Source organism: Kryptolebias marmoratus, linkage group LG10, assembly GCF_001649575.2.
Source record: "Kryptolebias marmoratus isolate JLee-2015 linkage group LG10, ASM164957v2, whole genome shotgun sequence".
Lineage (NCBI taxonomy): Eukaryota > Metazoa > Chordata > Actinopteri > Cyprinodontiformes > Rivulidae > Kryptolebias > Kryptolebias marmoratus.
In genome coordinates, this window is record NC_051439.1 from 14,216,243 (window position 1) to 14,239,267 (window position 23,025).

At 39.7% G+C, this 23,025-nt stretch overlaps 1 protein-coding gene across 1 annotated transcript in view; it reads left to right on the plus strand.

Annotated features, from left to right (window-relative positions):
- The first annotated feature begins 7,775 nt into the window (after positions 1–7,775).
- LOC108236591 (latent-transforming growth factor beta-binding protein 2) overlaps positions 7,776–23,025 on the plus strand; it is a 79,178-nt gene continuing 63,928 nt past the window's right edge. Inside the window, exons 1-2 of the mRNA XM_017417375.3 lie at positions 7,776–8,532; positions 10,925–10,998. Of these exons, the coding sequence (XP_017272864.1) occupies positions 8,180–8,532; positions 10,925–10,998 (427 nt within the window). The 5' untranslated portion in view covers positions 7,776–8,179. The remainder of the gene's footprint in view (positions 8,533–10,924; positions 10,999–23,025) is intronic.

Consider the following 23,025-nt stretch of genomic DNA (forward strand, 5'->3'; position numbering starts at 1 on the left):
GAGGCCTTCGTGCAAAATGCCAATGATTCTTTCTGTTTTACTTGCTTTACTAAAACACCAAAGAATGTGTTTATTTTCAGAGAGAGACGTAAAAAAATCTGAATTATTTTACGAAACAACAAACAGACACTGGGTTACACCCTTCCATTCCACTTTGCCCAAAATGAAATCCCCTCCAGCCTTACACAATTTCCAAACATTAAAAAAAAACTGGCACAAATCAAAATGTGCAAGGTTTCAGGCCAGATTTTTACACTGAAATGTATCTAAACATCCCACACAATGTGGACTAAACTCAAGGCCTTCCAGGCAAGCCTCAATACACAGGACACGTGCTTCCATATCTTATCTACAAAGAAAAACCAGTGAAGGACAGTTTGATGGCTTTATCGTTTTAACAGCTCTCCATGACTGTTACCACAGTCCACTTGTATTTTTCTCCTCAGCTGTTGCTCTGTTATTATTCATTTATTAATTTACCCCTTCCTTAGATAAACATTGGTTTTAACGGTGCCAAAATAGTCCATAGAGGAGGAAGGCTGGGTGCTTATTTTGCAGAGGGAGCTCTTTGGGTTTCTACTGGGTCAGTTATCATGCAGTCAAAACACACTAATAACAAAGTGATAATAAGCAGCCCTGATAACAATTCTGTGCATTCAGTGTTATATATTATTTGCGTCTTGCACTTTGACATTTGTTCTATAAAACCAACTAGCCAACACTCCCTCTTGCAGAGACCTTGCTTTATAGGCTGTTTGGACCTCAGAGTGTAATTTGTTTGGATAAAATGTGGTGTAGAATGCTGATAGGCGTGACAGAGTTTAGTTTCAACATGTGAGAAGCTACATCTGTGATACGTATATGGTATTTCTTGGGATGTGGGTCAGTTCAGTTGGTTGTCTCTTGTGCAGTTGGCTTTTGTGGTCTATTCCATATGTTTCAAATGCTTTACTGCATGTTCTAAATGTTAAATAGGTGACAGTTGGGTCATCTGATGCTGATGATGCCAAGTGAAGTCTTGAGGATCAGCAGGAAAAGTAAACTCACCTCCTCTGACACTCGAGGCTGTTTAGCAGCATGCCTGTCTGCAGGCTTATTAAAACTTGGCTCCCTAATAAACAGTTGCCCTTGAAGCCTGCTGTGCGCTCAGTGCTGCTCAGGAGACGAGGCTCTGGACGCATAAGGGCCTCTCTTCCTGCTCCCTACCGAGCACTCTGCATAAAACTCAGCAGTACCGGCAGGTCGAATGGAGTCATATGAATGCTTTTACATTACATTGAACTGGAATGTTAACAAAAGACAGTACACAGAATAAACTCTCAGCTTGTTCCTCCGGCACCCATTTTTGCACCAATTATTCTGCGAGCTGCTTGCTATAGTTTCATCCCCGTCATGTTTCCCTGGGGTGATTTAAATCTCACTGCTGGAACACGGGAGAGCAGGAGACAAATGTAGTTCAACGTGAGACCATGCAGCCATACCATGACTTCACACTATAACATGCCAATTTATGTGTTTGTGTGAGAATTATGGACAAAGCTAAGCTTGGAGTGGGATTTTAAACAAGAGTTGCTCAATAACAAGTCAGGCTCTAAAACTCCCTCGGGGGTTAGATTTATGAGCTGGGCAGCAACACGACACATGCAGAATTTATGGCCTATTAACAACTGTCGAAACCCTCTACCTAATTAGCTAGTTATTAGCTGTTTAGCTATCAAGCTATCTAGTTAGTTATCAAGCTACGTTTGACTATCTAGATTTGCTCCGTTTCTGCCCAAGTTGAATGTCACACAAAATTTAAGGGTAGTTCAAAGAAATTCCAACTAAACTACCATGATAAATGCAGCAGCTTTCCCTAACATCTGTAGGAGGCCTTCCTTTCTGTCTGCCCCGGGGAGCTTTTGCAGACAGGTCATCATACAGAGGCTTCCTCTCTGAACCTCACACATCTGCTCCTCCCTTCGTTCTCATCCCATGGATCCCACGCTTATAATGCAGCTCTATTGATGAAATTAGTTTGATCTCTTTTTATATGTTGCTGTTGATGTTACCCTGATGGCTCATTCCTGGAGGAATGCCCAACCAATGCTGGTGAGCGGTAATTAGCAAAGGTCTGTTGCAGAAAGCACTGAACTCATCTCAGCTAATTGTTGACATTTTTTTTTATCCTCCATAAGGTTCTTTTGTTGAATATTGAACATAAGTTATGGCAGGTCAAGGCTTGTTCTGACTTAATGGACTTTAAGAAAATGGTTCAGTGGAATGAAAAATAACAAATTTATCATGCTTAATAGGAAACTATTCAGGTCAAATTGACCTCTTGAGGGGGTTAAATCGCATCATAACTTTCTGTTTTTTCAACCTTCACGGTTAATTGGGGGCAGAGAAGAAGAGATTTTATTCTTCTAACTGTTGCAGAAGAAAGCACATGACTCTTTGCTTTGCAACCAACCAAGCATGAGGCCTGTTTAGTATCAGCAGTAAACAAAAATGAACATTTTAGGAATGCTGCATACTGGTCAAAGAACGCAAAAACAACAGTTCCAGGAATTTGTTTAACCCAAACTACAACTTCATAACAAGTTGATGTGCTGTCGTGTTGGAGGCTGGAAGGCACGTGTCCACCATGAGTCAGCCACCAAATGGGGTTGATGCTTCATCCATTCCCAGCAGCGAAGGTAAACAGACCATAACCAGCATTACTCAACAGGTTGCAGTCAGGCAGCAAAACAACTCACTGTTAAGCAAATCTGTTCAGCGGTGTCTATGTGTGTGTAGATGTAAGATCAGACTGTTATGTCTGTCTGAAAATAATAATAAACTATTTCCTCAAGAAGAAGAAATTACTGCTTAAAAATAATTGCTATATTATAGGACACTTATTATCATTTCTCAAGTTTCAGCTTTGGCTCCTTCTAAGATTTGGAACAGAATTTCAAATTTTACTTCTAACATACAAAGCTCTCACGAGCCAAACTCCAGCATATATTAAAGGTTTTATTGTTTTACATTTTCCTAACAGAGCACTTCACTCGGTAATTAATGATCTAAATAACATTCAACCTGAATGTTATTGAGATCATTAATTATCCAACAACTAGTTAATTTACCAACATGTCTTTAACTGTGTTTATTCCTCTCATCATGGACAACAAGTCCTGTGAATTTGGAGACATTTGTTCTTTTTTTGCAAAAGTTACCAGGGGGAACCAAATATTTCAGCCGTCTGAAATAATCTGTTCCCCCTCTATAACACAGGACAAAAATAATTTACCAACAACTCCTTACCTGTGTTTATTCCTCTGTATTATAATATTATTAGCACATTTTATTTTTAAAAGAATGATGGTTTTTGTTTTTTTAATGAGAAATATTTGCCCCTCTAAACAATTCTGTTAATAGATAAGTCATTATTTACGGAGACGNGGGGGAACGCGGCTCGACGTAACAGCAGCAACTCGAGCACATTACTGCCCCCTATATGTCAAGAGGACAAATAACATCTTTTCTGTTCAAATTGCCAACCTGCCACAGTGGCGTGTGTGTTGATCAAATTCACCCGCCACTTCAAATATTTACCCGCATTTGGCCGGTGGCGGGTGCTAATTTCCACCCCTGACTGTATTATAAATGGAGCAAACTAAACATAACTGAATTTGAATCCGGATTTGAATTGGACTGAATTTGACTTTTTTTCTGTGATGACATTTGTATAAAATATTTATACAAATAGCTGAACTTAGCTGCATCAAACTGGAAAAAGTCAGAAATTGATCCAGTGTGGCCCAATATTATTCTAAAAATTATGTATAATAAAACACTGAATTGCTTTAAGCTGATTTTTAGATATGTGTGCTAAGCAGTTTAGTTGATTGTGGTGTTTTGGTGGAATGAGGGACAATTGTGGTTAATATTCATTTCTATCCTCTGGGTAAAGCTCCTATTGTGGAAAATGCTTGACCCTAATTTTCCACCCGGGGTTGTTAGACACGCCATGAAACAACATGAATGGAGACTGAAGCTGTGAGGTTCACTGCCATTTATCACCCCGATCAGGACAAATAGCGTCGGAGCGGGTCCACTGAGCGCCTTATGGCCAGGTCACACTCTGGAGGGCGCAGGGAGGAGCAGATCCCCCGAGGGGGGTTCGGGCCAGACACAGCAGAGGCACATCAATATGAGGGCAAGAGGACAGAAAAACTGAAAGGAACGGGAGAGAATAGGAAGAAAAGAGTCGAAAGCTCAGTCTAAAAAAACAGATTGATTGATCACACACATTACCTCTTCCCGCTGGCTTTTATTTTGTGATTTAAACATTCAGAATTTACAAAAATGTGTGTCAGAGAGGGCACTCCACTCCTGCTAGTATTAATTCATGCTGTGGCTGATTTAAATATGACTAAAGATTAAAAAAAAGCTCTATGTTTTTCTAAAAAGGTTTTTTTTTACTCAGTTGGGTACTCACTTTTTGGATCGAGAGGCTATTACCATCCAGACTTTTGACATCATTCACATGAATTGTTTATAAAAAACATGTTTAAATGAAACTTCATAAGACTGAGAAACAACCCATGATGATCAGGACTAAAACTGACCGTCAACAAGAGATTTAGCCAACTGAGCAGCAGATTATTCCACTGACCTGAGTCAAACTCCATCGTCATGCAAAACTCTCTGCTCTGGTTCATGTAATGTATTCTTTGTTCAAGTAGCCCATTTATCAGCATCTCTTGGCCTCCTAAACTTAAAAATGTGTCTCACCCATGTAGATTATGAGATTGCAAGAGTCTTACCCTGACTGGGACTTGAACCACACCTCTGCTTCAAGGGCAGGAACAGAACCACTGTGCCAACCTGTCAGCAAAACAATAAAGAAAGAACTTAGTCAAATCCTGAAATATTACTTTTGAAATTGGGCAAAGAATAAAATCTAAGTATTTGATATATGCCATAGTTTTCCTTATTTCATGCAGATGAGAGCCTTTAAGCTAACAACTCACACCCAAAGTGAAGTAATGCAGAGAGAACGCATTGGCAGTGCTACGACATGCATCAAAATGTTTGCCAGTGGTGCTAAAGCCTGACTGATTTTAACAAGTTTCTGGATCATACCAATGTTTGAAAGTGTAGATGAGAATATTAGATTTTTCCTTTGTTCCTGGTCTGACAGTGCTGTGCATGGCTTGTGTTTATGCTGTGGCTGTTCAGAAACACATTGCCATGTTTTTCAAGGCTGTTTATGCAAATCCTCCAACTTCTAAATCCTCCCCTCCCACCCAAAGAAAGAAAGAAAGAAAGAAAAGAAAATAGAAGAAGCTTTCCTGCCCATGTGATCTATTTTTGTAATTAAGACAATAGTGCTTCATTCCTGCAAGAAAAACTGTTTCTTGTTGTGTTACTGTATATGTAGAAGGCTCAAGCTAATGCAACGATGGAGGTCTTCTTTAGCATTCCCTCAAAGAAAAAGCTGCCATTCATTCATTCCTTCATTTTATTTCATTTGTTTTCCATGCCATGGGGGATGGAGCCTATCCCAGCTGTCAACAGGCGAGAGGTGGGGTCCACACTGGACAGGTTGCCAATCTTTGACAGGGAAAGCTGTCATGGTCAATGAAAACAAAAACTAATAAAAAAAAACCCAACTCACATTAATAAAGCAAATAAGTTCTGTCTTTACAAAACGTTTCTCTGCCAATAGCAATTCCTTTTTCCACATTTCCCCCCAGCCCAGTCTGAACAATGTCACCATTATGTTAGCTGCAGGGGCAAAAGAAAGGAGAGCTTAGGGCTTTGATACAAACAGCAAAAAGGTAATGAAGAGATTGACATTCCTTGCTGGTGCCCTCCATTGAAAGTCATCACAGAGACTGATTCACAAAGATCACTTAAAATTCTGCTGGTGGGGCTGAATATACACCCTTGATTCTCACAGATAATGGAAGCCCTACATTCTGAGTGTAATGATACTGTTTGGATTTCTAATGAGTACACTTGAACTCTGACCTTCACCCGCTCAGAGATGATGAGACAGTTGCTCTTAACCAAATGGATGTAAATGTGACATTTATGCTGACAGGTAAGCATGTGGAAGTTGCTCCAGCTTCAAAAGAACTGCTTGACTTCACCTATTTCTATCAAGAGGAGCAAACACACACACTTGAACTTGGTTTTGGGACAGTGCAAATACAAGACTTGCAGTTTGTTATCACTTAGTCCTGCGGTTTGTAAGAAATGTGTGGTGTAATGCAGTTGTAGTTTTTACATATTTGTAAGAGTTTTCAAAGGAGTTCTTGTATAGAAGTGTTGGTCACTGCTAGACACATCCTCCTGGTATTAATCATAAAGTTCCTTAAGATGCTGCAATCTTACCAACTGGGACTATTTTTAACATTTCTATTACATCGGCAGTAGATAAACTGTTATAAAATCCTACCATGCTCTGTCAAAATGTATATTGTTTTTAGAGTTCATGTTAAAGTAAATTGTAAAGGTTCACTGGTTTACTTTGTTTACCAAGTTTATTCATTGTTACAATGCATTCTAACTAAATAGTTTTATCCAAACCATGGTTGGGTAAATGCAAACAGTACTTTTAGGCTTAAGTACTAAAACATGTTTATGAAAACAATATCCTAATTTGCTTGAGGTTGGAACATGGTGGTCAGCTGACCTCAACATCCTTGAGGGTGACCAGGCCATTCAGGACAAAGCTGTGCAAGAATAAAGAAGTACAAATTAGGACACGCAGCTACATCGTTACAGAAATCCATGCATGCTAAGGTCAGCTGACCATCATCAGCACCAGGCATGCTGCTGGGCTGAGGTACGGGACAAAACTACTGATCATAAGACAAACGCAACCTCCTTCTTCTTTTAGGTTTCTCAATAAAGAAGAAGATCTGTAACCAGCTCTGCTAAAGTTCAAACTTCAACAGTACGGCTGTGAAAAAAAGAGCTGTAGGTTATAAAATACCCTAAAGTTTTTCTATTGCAAACCAATCTTCAGAGGCTGAAGCCTTTTTTGCTCCGAGATTTATGACAGGGAAGAGCATAAATGGGCAGGATACGGTACTCATTATATTTTGGATGGGAGTTCTGTGAGTGGTAGGTAATGGTGCTTGGGGAGCACTCATGAGAGAGAAAGTTATGCACTTTGTGGGCTAAATGAAATGGGTGTGCCAACTGTCTTTGGGTTTTGTAAAGATCTTATGGGAGAAGAGAAATGTGTTGATTCCAGACAGTCAGAGGGAAAGTGATGATGCAGCATGGATGAGAGGGGATAGGAATGGACTCTGTTACATAACTTGGTCAGTTTTCCAAGGTTTCAGTTCGAGTTTGATCTGTGGGCTTCCAGAAAACAGTAGACTTCACGCACAGGGCTTAAAACACAAAGCTTGTTTTTATGATCGCTCTGAAAGTGGCACTGCAGATTCGTAGATTACTGCATCGACCGGAAATGTAAAGTCTCACAGGAAAACATCTGGAAGTTGTGGCAGTCCTAAATTTTATGACAATGTAACAGTTTGTCAGCACGAATATAAAATGACGTAATGATCAACGCAGCTGCCTGCATAATCAGTCCAAATACAAAAAAAAAAAAAAAAAAAAAAAAGAAAATAACTTCTGTAGAAAAAAAGGAGGAAAACTCATCATGTAACTTGGCAGAGTGTGGCCACATGGACCTGTGTGTGGAAGCAACACAAGGGGGTGTTACTTCTTGCAAAGCGCATGCAATCCCTACAAAAACTCCCAGTGACTTCAGATCCAAGGAGGAGGTGATATTCATGGGAGCACGGTTCAAACTCTCACTTGGAGCGCAGCTTCAGCAGCCGCTTTCTTTGCGCCACTTCTCCCGGTAAAAAGAAACTCAAACAGATGGAATAATGTTTGCCTAAAAATAGCTACTTTTTTCATTTATTTCTGCGCTGGAAGGAGAAAAGTTTTCTTTCTTGTTGGACAGTAGTTAGGAACTGATTTGATAACCTGAAGACATCCTGCCTGAGTCTTACCTGGACATAATGAAAAGCAGTGCAGGCGTCTTTCACAGCTGGGAGAGGATGCTTCAGCTCTGAGTTCTCGTCTAAACAGATTGCTTTGTGTTATTATTATTATTATTTTTGTTCATGAATTAGTGTTTTTTTCTGTCCCTTTACGCGGTAGTTTCAAAACTTGAACCAAAATGAGGCGCGCAGGATTTGCTGTTTTAGTAACTGTGGCGCTCGTGTGGGTTGGAGACAGCAAGGACACAACAGGTGGGAGGAAGGAGGGCGCAGGCCAGGTGGACCGGGTGGACCGGGACCCGCAGTTGTCCCGGGAGATCAGCCGGTCGTCAGGAGGACCGCGGAGCCACGCGCCCTCGGAGACATCCGGCGAGGCATCTCCCGGAGCTCCGGTCCGCCTCCCCAGGGGAGCGTCGGCCCAGGAGGAGCGCGGATCCAGGGCTGGATCCTCCGGGACGCGCGCCGCCAGGCACCCGGCGAGCCGCAGGCAGGGCGGCAGAGCCGGCTCTGCAGGAGCAAGGAGACTCGCGGGGTAAGAGAAGCAACAGGCAACTGCTCCGACTCCACATGTTTCACTTAGTTTTCAAATCAAACCTTTCGACTCTCCAGCAGCAGCAGCAGCAGTTTCAGAGGAATCTGTGTGACCTATTTTACTGCAGCCAACATGAGTCCATGTGGTTTACTGTAATGTGGCGGTGGCCCACTTCAGCAGAATCTTTCTTCCTGTAAGGGAAACCAGTAGATGATGTAACAAGAGCCACAAAGTACTCTGTAAATATTATTAAATTGTCATCCAAATAGATGTACCTCTCAGGCCAACTAAATGTGAATTGTAAAACTGCATGCTGGGAGTTCTGTTGTGAGGGTCATGACAGGACATGAAATGATTGCTGTGGTTAAAACAGACCTTATTATGGAGCATCTTTTAAAATATGAGCAGCAAATGAACTGTTTGTGCCATTATTATCCCTCATGGTACATCAATTTAAACTGTATAAGATGAACTTTGGGTATCAGTTTTGTGACTTTTTTATTATTGAGGCTCATGCATAAATGACTGATTAGTGGACATTTGTAATTAGAAACACCTGTTTCTCCAGTGCCTGTTTTTTCCTCTCTCTATTTAAAAAGGATGATGGGTTGTTTCCATGAAAGAGCTCCTCATGTTAAATGAAGCCTCCTGTATCCACTTCTGTTTGTTCCATAGGGACAAGGCTTCATCAATAGGAGAGGGTGGATATTTACATAATAATCAGAGAGGGATTTAAAAGGCTCGTCTTGGTCTGTGTAAATATGCGTGTCAAAACTGAGCTTTTTGCTTTGATAAAATTGATTACCTGGCTAATTAATGATGTTGTTTCACAATAAACAGAAGAAATCTGCTAATCAGTTAGCAAACACATATGCATCATTCATGGTTTCTTGTCCTAAACCCTAACAAACACCAAAAACAACAGCAAAAAGTGGTAAATAAATTCCAATTTATGGCCTGAACCTTTCCAAATGCTCAGCTGTTTGCTAGCGATTCTTAGTTCTAATGCTTTTCTGGTAACATTTCTAATGAAAATAAACATCTGATACCATTGCAGAAATCACAAAAATAATGCCCATCTGCTTACGTAAGCCAGACAGTAAAAACACATTTTGAAACCCTCTCAGTTGCAATTTAACACAACATGCTGTCCATTTAAAGCACCATGCTAAGAAAATAGGTGCCTTCTGTGCTGGATCCAGCATGCTTTACTGCAGCATGCAGTGAAAGCCTTGCTGAAAAAACACAACTCCGTATTGAATGAATAGAGTTCTTTTAGTTCTAAAGAGCCGTAAAAGAAGTGTTGCATAAATCTACAGGAGCATTAGCAGCCTGCCTGGTGATTTTAACAGTTTTTTTCATTTGTTTCAGATGAATCATCTGCTACTTGTTAGTGAAAGTGAACGTATGACACATTTCCTCTCGGAATTCCCTCTCAGCGCTCCTATTTACCGTATCTCCAGCCCCTGGCAGTGCTGGATCTGCTTAAGCCTGCTTTACATTTGATTTGACTCAGCATGACTCCCGCTCTCTGTGGTGAAGAAAAAAAAAAAAAAAAGGTTCCGGCATCAAAATATACAAGAAAAAGATGGCTAATTGTGCGTGCATGTATGTTTACCTGGAGCATGGTAGTCTTGTTGTATTAACATCTCCATTACAGACACAAATCCCCTGATGGAATTTGTAATGTGATGACTGAAATCTTTGGCACGGGCCCGGCCTGATGTACTTGATTTAAGACAACAATAAGCCTGCCAAAAGGTCTAAATGACTGGATGTCATCCTTGCGACGCCTCGGTAACACTCGCGGCATCTAATAAATGCAATCCGACGGAGGTCAATGAGTCAATCCCCGTTATCTTCTCAAATCACCATGACTCAGACATCCACTTACTGTAATATCTCATGAAAAGACGATCCAGAGTAGCTTTTGCGGTCTGGTGCCTTTTTTTTATCTGTCTCATGGCAAAAAAGAAATTGGCCCGGACAACAAGTGCAGATTAAAGAGTGCAAAGAATCCAGTCCTAGCTGTTTAAAACTTGTCATCTCTCATTTGCTGCATGGTTTATAGAAGATGCACAATCTTTTTTTTTATGCCTCTTGTGTCTCACATAATCCTGTTAAGACTTAAATAACGGTGTTTGTGTTCACTCTGGATTCTTATACAATGGAATGAGAGGTTTGTTGGTCCACGTTAAGACAGGGATTTGTGACATGCCCTGAAGTATTTATCAAATAACATGCTATTATAAATAATCTCAAAGGTGTTCAGCTTCACAGAAATGCCACGCCAGAAGATTAGACCTTCTGAAAGAGAACCTTTTGTCATCCAAGAGGTGGTTTAAGTTAGTTTGTGTCTAATAAATACTCGTACCTTTGGTCCCCCATTCAGGCCTAACGTCTGCGGAGGTCAGCAGTGCTGCTCTGGTTGGGCGCTGGCACCAGGAACCAACCGCTGCATAAAACGTAAGTAACATTAACACGATTTCCTACGGCATGTAGACTTTTAAAATGGCAGCAGGCGGTTATTTTTGCTTTTTCTCAGCATTATGAGATAAATGTCAATTGTACCTCCTTCTTGCCATAGATGATGACATCATCAATGCTTCGATTGGTTTCTAATAGGCCTCGATTTGACTGTTCTCTCTAAATTGGACGAGCACAGAGATCTGCAATAACATTTTCTTTCAAATTAAAAGTGCTTCCCAGTCCAATCTCAATGCATGCGTTAAAGTAATTTTGTAAAGACATACAGATGGTGCAAAATCATTGATCTTTTCTCAACACTTAGTAAGCACTTCCATCTGCTTTCACATCTCCTTTTAAACTAAGTAAATAAATTAACTCTTTTTTTTTCTGCTCACCCCTTCAACATTAATGCTTATTCAGTCATACACATGATCATTTTTTTCCTTTCCCATATTTCCAATATGTTGATTATTTGGTGTCTTATGTTTCTGCTGGTTGCTGGGCAAATGGAAATGTATCAGATCTTGTCATCAGTAGAGTTGGCAATGATACCACCTGGAAAAAGAGAAGTGATTTTTATTGTCTGCCGCCGAAAGGCAGAATCAGATGATTATGTTTTTGCCTGTGTCTGCATGTGCGTGCTCATGTCTGTCCGTTACCAAAGTATTTCACGAACCACCGGATGTATTTTAATGAAACTTGCAGAAAAAAATCATTAGATATACATCTACAACTGATTTTAGGAGTCAAGCTTATTCAAGATGGTTGTCACAGCCAACTGACCTTAAAAAACACATGAATGCTTATAACTCTGTCAGTTTTACAGATATTGACCTATAATTTGATGCGGTAGGAGCTGAAACTGATCCACAACACATATTCTATGTGCTAAAATATTGTGCAAGATCTTTGTTAAACTTTTTGCCAATAACTTCTTGGAGTCAACTTTGTTTGTCTATTAGCAATATATCGCATGAACCACTGGGTAGGTTTTAATTAAACTTTCAGAAAGTAATAAAGTAAAATAAAAGTTTTTTATTTATTAATAAATTTGCATGTTTGTTCTTTAAAACAGCTTCCAAGCTTCATTACTTGTAGGCACCGTCATGTATTTGTGAGGTCCTGATCAAGCTGACATCCAACAGTTTTAGTTTGTTTCTTGCTGTTAAACTTTGACAGGCTGAGATTCTCATGCACACAGGCTAAAAAAAACACAGTAAATGGACCTTAATACTATCCTGTCAAATGGAATTGCCCCATGAAAGTTTTTCTAGAGGATTATTGCCCCCATGGTCACATTCATCATGCAGTGTTTTCCTTTTCTTTTCATGTAAGATTCTCGCTTGGAAATTACCAACAGACAGGAAATTGACTCTGTTTTTTTTCTTTCTTTTTTACACCAGCCCCATAATTATAAGTGTAACTGCTTCTGTTTTTATTTGACCACAGCTGTGCTGGTTTTACAAACTGCCAAAAAATAATGAGTGAGTAAAGGAGAGTAACTGTGAATCCAGCTAAACAGATTGTGTCTGTTTTTACTTACACAAGGGCTTACAGTAGATTTGGTGTTTGCGTGTTATGTTTTTTAGGTTTATGTTTATGACCACTATAGTTTATAGGCCAAAATAACAGGTTGGAGTAGGAGCTTTTGTTGGTAAAAGTTATCTTTAAATTTCAAAACTAAAACTCACACATCTACCAAGAATCAAAAGAGATGTCCTTTCTTTTACTTGTTTACTGTTTTCTCTGCACCTTCTCTGATAATTATTTCCCTCTTTCACACATGCAATCACTTTTCACGCACATTTTTGCCAGCCAACTACACAACGAGCTGACTGTCCCGGCAGTCTTCTTATTAGATCTCTTTTTTTTTTTTTTTCACGCACCGCAGATAGACACGCTTAGAAAGGTGTAAATTACAGCTAATGCGGAGGCGCTTTTACCCAAAGTAAAAGAGTAAATTTAATCTGCCAGAAAGAAGCAGGTTCAGCCTAACGTGTCCATGTTAAACAAGGCATTGTATTTGAGCAGGCCAGGGGTCTGTCTAACCATCTGGAGCCCCTTACAGCTTGGCCCTCACCAAAGTTTGACTGGAAGCTGTGTTATCGTCAGCTGAAAAAAGCTCCACGGTCGGCAAGGTGCCAACCCAAAGGCTTCAGACTGGATTAGAGACTGGAAGACCCCATGTAGAAGACTTTAGTAGTGGAAAACCAGCTCAGACCATCTTTAGTCCGTCCTCGCCTGAGTCCCAGGCTGCTTCTTTAGGATATTTTAGGAGACAAGAATTTGAGAAAACATGTTCAGAGTGGGGGGGAAAGAAAAGAAAACCTGAAAACAGTGAAAACATAGCTGAGCTGGTTTTAGGAACTTCCTGCTGAAAGGGGTTGATGTAATGTCTAATATTTAGTGATTCAGCTGTAGACTTGGATTTGGCTTCTAGAATAGTGGCTTTCTAACAATACCTCCTTATGCAACTGAGTTTAGCTCAAAGCAAACACGGGACAGGGAGTGGATTGCTTTTTTCTTTCAGGGAGGCCGCCTACTCGCCTATTAAAATATGTTCGTAAAAAATACACGTCTGTCTGCGTGGGTTCATGTAAAATTGCATCTTGCTCACTGAAAACCTCATATTGAAGAAATGCTTTGTACTGAACACTGCAGTTGTTATTTTTCACTGTTAAGATTTTCGTATTGTTTCTGTCACTTTCAGTTCAGTCACTAAATACACCCGTAATCATAACCTGAGGAATGTTGTACAGCTGACTAAACAGTAATTGGCAACAAGAAGAGAACAGCAAGTTGGTTTAGTACCAACAGTTATTTTGGCTGTTTACAAAATAATAACTTACTCAGTTGTGGAATTAGAGTGGAAGTTGGAATATCTGCCCTGTTTGATGCAAAATACAGAAACCCTCAATTATATTATACGTATTGTACATCAGTGGCAGATTACTGTTTTGAAGTTCTGGTTTACAACATTCTTGGAAAGAAAAACACTAGTTAGGAGCTTTTAAATCCTCTGCAACTCAAGAAGAGATTTAAATCATATCTTTTCTCATTTGTATCTGCCTATAAAAAATACTAGGTTTTCTTCTTCATAAGTGGCTCGGGAGGTAGGGGTTCATCCTGTAACCGGTGGGACGCCGGTTCCCGCTCCGTCCGTCTCAGCCGTTGTGTTCTTGGGTAAGACACGTCACCTGCCTGGCCTACTGGTGGTGGTCAGAGGGCCCGGTGGCGCCGATGTAATGGCAGCCTCAGTTCTGTCAATCTGCCCCACGGCAGCTGTAGGTGCAATGTTGCTTACAACCATCAATGTGTGAATGTGTGAATGACTGATTGTAGTGTAAAGCAAGTTGGAGTCCTTGGACTTGATAAAAGCGTGACACAAGTGCAGGCCATTTACCATAAGTCTATTATTCATATACTTTTGTTTGGATTAGCTTTATTATAATCAGAATGATGCCAGGTGGACTTGTATGGCTGCATTTTTATGGAGCTTGTTAGTCGACGTGGGTGAAAGGATTGGTCAAAATGGTTGTCATTGTTTCTGACATGAGTTTGCATAGACTCATTGTGCAGGTACCCTGGCATCCTCAAATAGTCCAAAAGCATCCATGCTAGCGTAAGTGGCGATTCTAAATTGACCCTTGGTGTGAGCGTGAGCATGAATGGCTGTTCAGTCTCAACAGTACGTGGTGCTGTGATGGACAGGCGACCTGTCCGGGGTGTACCCCGCCTCTCGCACAATGAGATAGGCAGCAGGTTCCTTAAACTCTTAACAGGATCAAGCAGGTAAAGAAAACAGATACATGGATTATTGTAGCATTTTTACTAAGAACTAAACACAAAGTACGGCTCAAACTAATGGAAAATAAAAAGACCAGTCATTGGTTAGTGTGCATCATACAAGCAGATACACTTGTAGCAGTATGCTGTGTTGGTACTTCACTATACGTAGCCTTTTAGTAATTGAATTAATGACATGGTTTACCTCATGCAGAGAGTACTTATTGGACAATATATAGTAGAGACGCTGAGGAAAGGATCTCTGCATTACAGACTGGAACTGGCTTTCATTATACTGGAGCTGAAGTGCAAGCTTGTGGATTCTGCATCAGAATAACTTTACCACAATATACACCACAATTTTTTTTTAAACTCATGTGCTACACATGGCAACATACTGTAAATACTGCCAACAGTGGGGCTTTTCCCCCCATGAAAAGCACACAGATGGGCCTTGATTTAAACTCGCTTAGAAAGCGCAGATAAAAGGTGCATCATTCTTAAAGAGAAATGAAGTTGTTTTCTGTCTCTTAAGTAGTTGGTGATGTACAGAATAAAAGGCAGTAGAGAAGATTTTCTTTTCTTTTTGATTGCCTTCCAGTTTTCTTTGGCCTGCTGTGCTGCTTACAGCCCCATCTCAACTCTAACATAATTCCTCAGGCAGAAAGGTCAGTCCATCTCCTGCATACCTTTGCAATCACAAGGTAGCTTTTTCTGCCTTTACAAGCAAATGCTCCTTGTACTGTTTTTTTTATGTCATATATTCTGTTTTGGCTGGAGCTGAACTACTTCCTTACAGCATGAACAGTCTGAGACTAATAAGTCATGTTAAGGGACCAGCTCAGCTGATAAGCATTTAAGGTTTGCTTTTTAGGACTGAACTTAGAGAGAGCTCCTTTAATGTCCACAAAGAAAATGTTTGTTTTTTTTTAGTTTCACCACATCAAATATTAAAGTGACTGAACAACAAATGTAAAAATTGCAACACTTCACAAAAAGAGATGTCAAACCTCAAGCAAATGTCAGGTAATGTATGATAAGTATGACTAATAGTTTACAAGTGGTTAAATAAGTAACTCTTTAGTTAATTTCAATCTTTAGAAGGCTCCACATTGAAAATGTATCATCATCTTAGTGTCAATGTGGTCAAAAACAATACTTCAAAGGAGCTGAAATAAATAGAAATATATTATGGATATATTCCATGTCCTGTGCATTTAGCTCTAAATGTAAATAAAGCATTTAGTTGTTTCAATAAACTGTGACTGTTCTCGATCTCATACTTGATTTAGATATTAGAGACTCATCCCTGACACATACTCTGACCGCTAATAAATCACCCTAGATTTCTATCTAAAACTTTGTCATGAACAGCGGTGGGCGAAAAGCATTTCTTCAAGGAATGCTGCTTTTTAAATACATTTATTTTTCAGTTCTGGGTTTTGTGGCTCTAAAAGAGTAATGCATATGACATTAACTAAGTAGTAAATATATTCAGTGCTCTTTTTAAGTTAACTGGTAAATAATTTTGGTGTTTCATAGAGATACAGAATCATGCCACGCAGTTTATTGAATTGTGAAAAAATTGCTTTCAAATGTAGAAACAGGGCTCAAGCCGTTTAGAAGTGCAGCTTTATATATATATTTTACTTTGTCTGTGTCCATCCTGGTGAGTGTTTAAGGGTTAATGCCCACATTTTGTTGTTACATGTGGGAGCCAGCTGGAGGAGAATCAGGGACCAAACATGTGTGAACGTTTTCTGACCTCCAAAACAGCACCCAAATATTTAGGTTCCCCATCTTATAGATGCTTTAAGTCATTTCAGCTTACATTTTGTCATCCTCTCAAATGTCTCCTATGGAATATAAATATTTTGACCAAATCTTTTTACTTATATTTTGTTTAAAAAAAACGTTTCAGGAAATTCAATAAAGTATAAGTTTACGTTCATATTACTGGGACATTTCTTCTTTCTCTATTCAAGCAAATTATGTGCTATAATTGGCAAAAAAGAAAAAGCTGTTAATAAGGATGTTTGAACAGGAGGGTTTAGAGACTGAGTCAACATAGCAGTGTTCTCTGTTTTTCAAGAACAGACGGAAGTTTTAAAGATGCTGTTGATTCTGGTGAGGTCACAGAGCTGGGGCTGAAATTCCTGCAGCACAGACAGACACCGAGTCCTCCTTGGCTTTTAAATGTCCTGCGCAGATTTGTAGGGGTTGCACAGTTTACAGTTTGGGGCCGTGACACTTCTTTGGCAGCCCTGCAGAGAGTTGTAGCTCATTAGACGGATCCTGTAATCAAAACACACTCTTTCATCTTAAACCCTGTCATCAACGTAGGTGCTGGACAGCTCGTTCTGAGTCTGCCTCCTCAAACCAGGAGTCCTGCTTTCTCCACTCCAGCTGGTCGGTCTGTTTGTAGGTTGCAATTGAGTCCAGCTTTGAGGTCCCACTCCACATAGTTTTCTAATTACTACTGCTGACAAAAGTGTGTTGAAAATGCGGTGGTCCTCAATATCTGTACCTAGACCCCTTGTTTTAGAGCTTACTTGTTGTTTATCTATAAATGTTTGTGTATAAGCTGCACATTTATGGACAGTTATTTATCTGAAGCTCAAAGGTATTCACTCATTTTTTTCTTATTGTTGGCATTTTAGTGTGACAAAAAGCAAAACTCTAAAAAGGAAGCTTGAGACTGATTGATATTCATAGAAAAACATTACCAACAAGCAACTTCTGCCTTCTGTAGCACACACAAGGCTTCTGTTGGTAGTTTGTAGCCAAGCATATATCATCTGCTTTCAGACCATATGGAAGCTGTTGGGATGTGGACACCCCCCTCCTCCTCCAAAAGGAAGATGGGATTTGTGGGTTTTTTGGTGAACATCACGTCTCTCAGTCTCAGCTTTACAAGTCTTTTGGCACACTCCCCCCCTGCAAACCCAGATTTTCTCCACGGAGCGCACCAGCATGTGGCCCATTAGAGGCCGAATGTCCCAGTTTTAAGGGGAGGGGTATCGGCACAATACAAAAAGCCTAAAAATAATGTTCACTGTGTCATGGGTCAGATGCAGGTTATCAAAATTCCCACACAGTCTGGAGGCAGGTTTAAAGGACAAAAGCTCTAACCACTGTTTTGGGCTGAAAAACCAACACCAGTGTTGAAAAATGTGCATCAGTGATGGGGACACTTTAATTTGACGAAATATTACCCCGGTAAGACTCAGTCAAATGGTGTTCATTTTATGTCTTTGATTAGAAGCTCTTAGTAAAAGCTCACAGCATTGTAAACAGCAAAGTTATTATTTGAAAAGTGTGAAATGATAGCACTCACACTAACCACCATGTGGAAATCACATGTTGCAAAGAGATTTACACTCACTTAAAATGATTAGCATTGCGGGGCAATTGTATTAACTGCTCAATAGACCAATTCTTATTTCCTCAGTGGACAGTGATTGAGGATGAGAGGTGAATTTTTAAACCTCGTCTCACCACTTTGCCTCCCACCGTCTTGAACACTTGACCTCCTTCATGAGGTCTGTCAGGTTCTTTGGTGACCCCTAAAAACAGACTCCTGCTGTCAACACAGGAGGTCCACCAGACAGAGTATTCCGTCATAAAAGTTTTACTCGTGTCTGTTGATGTTTTGTACAAATTTTGTGCAAAGTTTCTGTTTTTTTTTTAGAATTCCCCACAAGTATGGCTACATTCATGCACATTGTCCACCTGGACTTTAAGTCACACTTCAACAGCAAATCACAAGTAAGTTGCTTAATTTCCCTTGATATTTTATCTTCGATATCAACTCCCTGTCCCCTAGCACCAGGCTTTGAAAGAGCCTTTAGTCAAGTCTTTTGCCATATTTGACTAAACTCTAATCTTCAGAGCAGCTTCCAGCCTCTAAATCTCCTAATTATGCGTAATGCTCTCGGTCTGCGGAGAGTCCTTCCCAAGATCATTGTGATTATGTTTTCATTATCAATATAATTTTCAGAAATGTCAGGTTACATTTGGGAGCCCTGTTGACTTTTGCAAAGTGAGGCGATTTCTCGACATGTTTGAATTATGTCAGATTTTGGTTTCAGATTGCCCCCTGCTCAATGGAGGGACTGTAAAGATTTAATGGGTTGTATTACTTCGAGTCAGAGAGAGGGGAAGGCAAATCTCAGGTGGATTGTAATGGAGTGGAAACAAGCAAAGTATGAAATTAGAGTCCTGTGGAAGGGGGACAAGAATGACTGTCTTAATTAAAAGCACAAACTTAAGCTCAAAGGAGACAACTTTAAGCCTCTGGAGAAATTCAGAGCAACATACCGGCTCCAATAAATTAGCCAAGGTTGCTTTAATATAGATAAACAACATTTGAGCCACCACGTTGAAGTCTGACAATAATAATTATTTGTAAGATACTGAAAAAGAGTTCTTTTAAACCCCTAGGTGAATATTAGATGAACATTTGCATTTACTGTAAGACTCATGGCTGTTCTGTAAAATGCTACTCAACACATAAACTCTTCTATGAACTTTTGTTATGTGTTTTTTCTGCAGCCTGAAGTACTCCTCTTGTCAGTGACACAAACTAAATTGATCATCATCTACATTACTTTAATAAAACTCAATTCTTTCTTATCTGAAAACATCTTATATGGATTTCTACACAAAAACTGTTAACACAATGCATCATTCCACTTTTTCAAATCTAAACCAAGACCAAATACACATTCTTTAACACACTACTAAAGTGTTAAACAGAAACTGATAGCGTCCCAACAAATATTAATTTGGAAGAAAAGAATGGTACATGAATGGACATGGTAGTAATAAAAAACTGGCATTAGTCAGCTTGTTAAATGTAAGTGTACATGTTTGCTATAATTATGCAGATTTAGTCCCTCTCACTTTGCTGCTGCTTGCACGCAACCCAAAGACTAAATGTTAGCCCTACGACTCATTATTCAGGGTAAAGCCAAAATGTAATTGTCTTGAAGTTAAATATCACTCATGCCTCTAAGTGTTGGCTTCCTGTATGCTTTACAGTCCAAACACTCCCTTTTAAAATTGATCAATGTCACTAATTAATTTTCCCCTCAAGACATTATGCTGTTATTAACTAGATTCACTTCTTTTGGGCGCTGTGATCTGACAGTTGGGGAGAGACAGGAAAGCAGGCAGAGAAAGGGGAATGTTGTGCAGCGCAGGGCCAGACTGGTCTGGAATGAAACCAGGCCTGGCTGGGATGAGGCTTTCAGTCTCTGTGCAAAAGGCGCCTGCTCAACCAGTTGAAACCGTGCCTCAAATCACTTCTTCGCGTCAGTGTCCTGGTGGTCATTTTGAAATATTCCTATTAAGAAATTGATATGAAACCTTGTAGATGTGTATTTTTGTCCAAAATTCTTTTTAACTATCACTTTTCAGCCACATGGTGTTGGCCAATAATAATAATAATAATAAGAAAAACCCCAGCAAGACAGCAAGATAGCCAGATCCTGAACTTAAGTTTTTAAAGCTATAATTCACAACCTTGTTATATCTACTTCATTAGTGGTCATTAGTAGTCTGAGCAGCAGTTTCATCATTTTCCTGCATATGTGAGAAAAAATACCAATATGCAATGAATCAATCTGTGGAAGTTCAAATTTTAAGAGATTATCAGAAATCAACCCTTTATTTCTACCTGTTTCTATTTACCACCTGTCTTTTTCCCCCCATTTTCTTAATGGGTGTGTTTCTGCTCTCTTCCATCCTGAATCATTTTTCTTTCTAACACACACCTAGAAAAGATGGAAAGATATACGTGTGAAACAGAACAGAAAATAAAAGAGCAGCAAAACATTAGTAGAGCCTTAACCATGGATCTGAAATGAACAGTATGATTTTTTTTCTCTTTGCTAATGATATATTGCTAAATGTTAATGATGTTCTAGATTCGATCAATCCCACTCTGCGAGATGACAGGATGGGTTCTTCATATCTGTTCTGTTTGCCTTCATCTGTGATTTTGAGATTCTGTGGTACTTCCCAGCTCTAAAGTAAAAGTATTTGCTCTTGAGCGCTAATTTTGTTCATGACAATAGTCATATAAAAAAAAAACTTAAGTAGAAATGTTATTAAGGTTGAAAATATAACTTTAAATTTGAGGTTTTTGGAAGTTATGGATATTTAAGAAATCCCCACAGATCAAGCCTTTCCATTGACTTTTTCTGCATCAGCATATTTATGCGTGGAAAACTGAAAGCTTCAGTCTAATAGCCTCCTCTTTTCAGATGACTGGATGTGGACTCACACTCCTAGACCTTGGCCAGTCTGGCTCAGTCATAATTAAGGCTGAAGTGGCAATGCCAGGAATGTTTGCCATTTCTCCTCTTTTATTTCCAATGGATTCTCATTTTATTATTACTCTCGCAAAGTAATAATTGCTACACATATTTGTGAAATAGATGGAATGCGAGGCAATTAGTTTTAATGATGTGCAAGACAAATCTGCACGACAGCAATTAATGTGACAATGTGTTCAGCAGCCCAGAGGCAGGGCCCAGAGACAGCGCAGATTGGCAGTGACACTGTACGCCGTGGCCATGCAAGCTTCATGTGGGGCAAATGTCAGGTCCAGAGTCACTGACCGGTCCACTCCGTTATCAGCAAAGGCGACATGTTTGTCTGCCATCAATTCTGGGCCTCACAGCTAAAAAACGGGTCATTAAACACATGCTAACGTGAGCCAATTCTGTACCGTTTCTCATCTGATCGCAGTTTGGACAGTTTTACTTGAGGAATTTTTTTTCACACATTACCAAGTTGTCCCCTTTTAACATAATGCCACTGGAATCCGTGATCTGTTTGATCCCAACGCTCCATCCTACACTTGAGCTTGAGCAGAGTCTGGGCGGAAAAGCAGCCCATACTTCAGCTAGATGAGGTTTTAATTTTTTTTTTTTGTCTACTTCTTGCCAAACAGAACTCAGGCTATCCCTGTTTTATCCCATAATGGAAAATGTGAATCACATACCAAGTTATACAATCCACAACCACATCTTTTCAAATGTGTATTATTCATCAAAATAGGTTGTGTATTTCCTGCAGTGCAAAAAGTGATACTCGCGTGAATTTGCTGCTTACTTTATTAGTTTTTCTCATCATCACAGTCTGACAGTCTACAATGAAGTGGTTTTTAATTGCACATCACTTGAAAAAATTTAAATAAAAAAACATTTTTTTCCCCCAGTATCTTTAGACTCATATCTTTGAAACTAAATGTCAATTGTTGCACAGCACTTGTCATGCTTCCTTCTTAGTTTTAAACACATGTGATGAAAAATAACATTCTCGGGGTCTGGTGTGTGCTTACTGAACATGGCAGGAAACAATGTGTTCAGAGGGCCGAGCAAGATCACAATAACAGGAAGTGTGCAGCAGGTACAGTGCTGTTTGTAACCTTTCCGACTGCCAACACGAGCTGTGTCGCCGTTCCTGCCTGCGATCTGTCAGTGTTCACAGCATCTGTGTCAATAGCATTCCATAGCTGTTGACAGAGCACCACTGTTTGCTTTAGCCACCACAGACCAGTGGCCTAATCTACTGTTTGAGGACAGTGTCACAAATCCTCAAGTCCTGCCCGCTACACTCATTTGTGTCACTTGAACAGCTTGATTTCTTTAAAATGCATGCCACAGTGTCATTTTGCATTTGAAGCAACTGGAGTGTGATGGCGAGTTTCGAGGCAGGCTCAAAGAAGGACAGATTAATTCTCTTGGGAGATATTACGCACACACTCATTAAGCAGAGATGCCTTGCAGGTGGTCCCACCTGGACTTTAGGTGTGCGTGTATGTTTCAGTAAAACAATTTAAAATCTTACAGAAATCTCTAGGATCAAACATGACTCCAAGAATTGCCACCAGCTTAAAGAAAAGCATGTGCTAAAGGGGCTTAGGCCTAATCTATTTTAGTTTGTTTCTCAAACAAAGACCTACATGCCATATCTATAATTGCCTGTTATGTAGTTTCTGTTTTTTTTCATTTTCTTTTTTTAAATGACTTTTCACTTTTATGGCTGTTTATTGCTGCCTGTGTTGCAGTAAAAGTGCATGCTGGAGTTTGAAAAGTAACGTAAACTACAGTAACTAGAAATACCAGCATTTACCTCAAGCAGAAATTAGATATAGATTTAATGTAAGCAGCTGAACAGGAACTTAACAGTAATTGAACCTGAAAGCACCCCCTGGTTCTCTGCTGA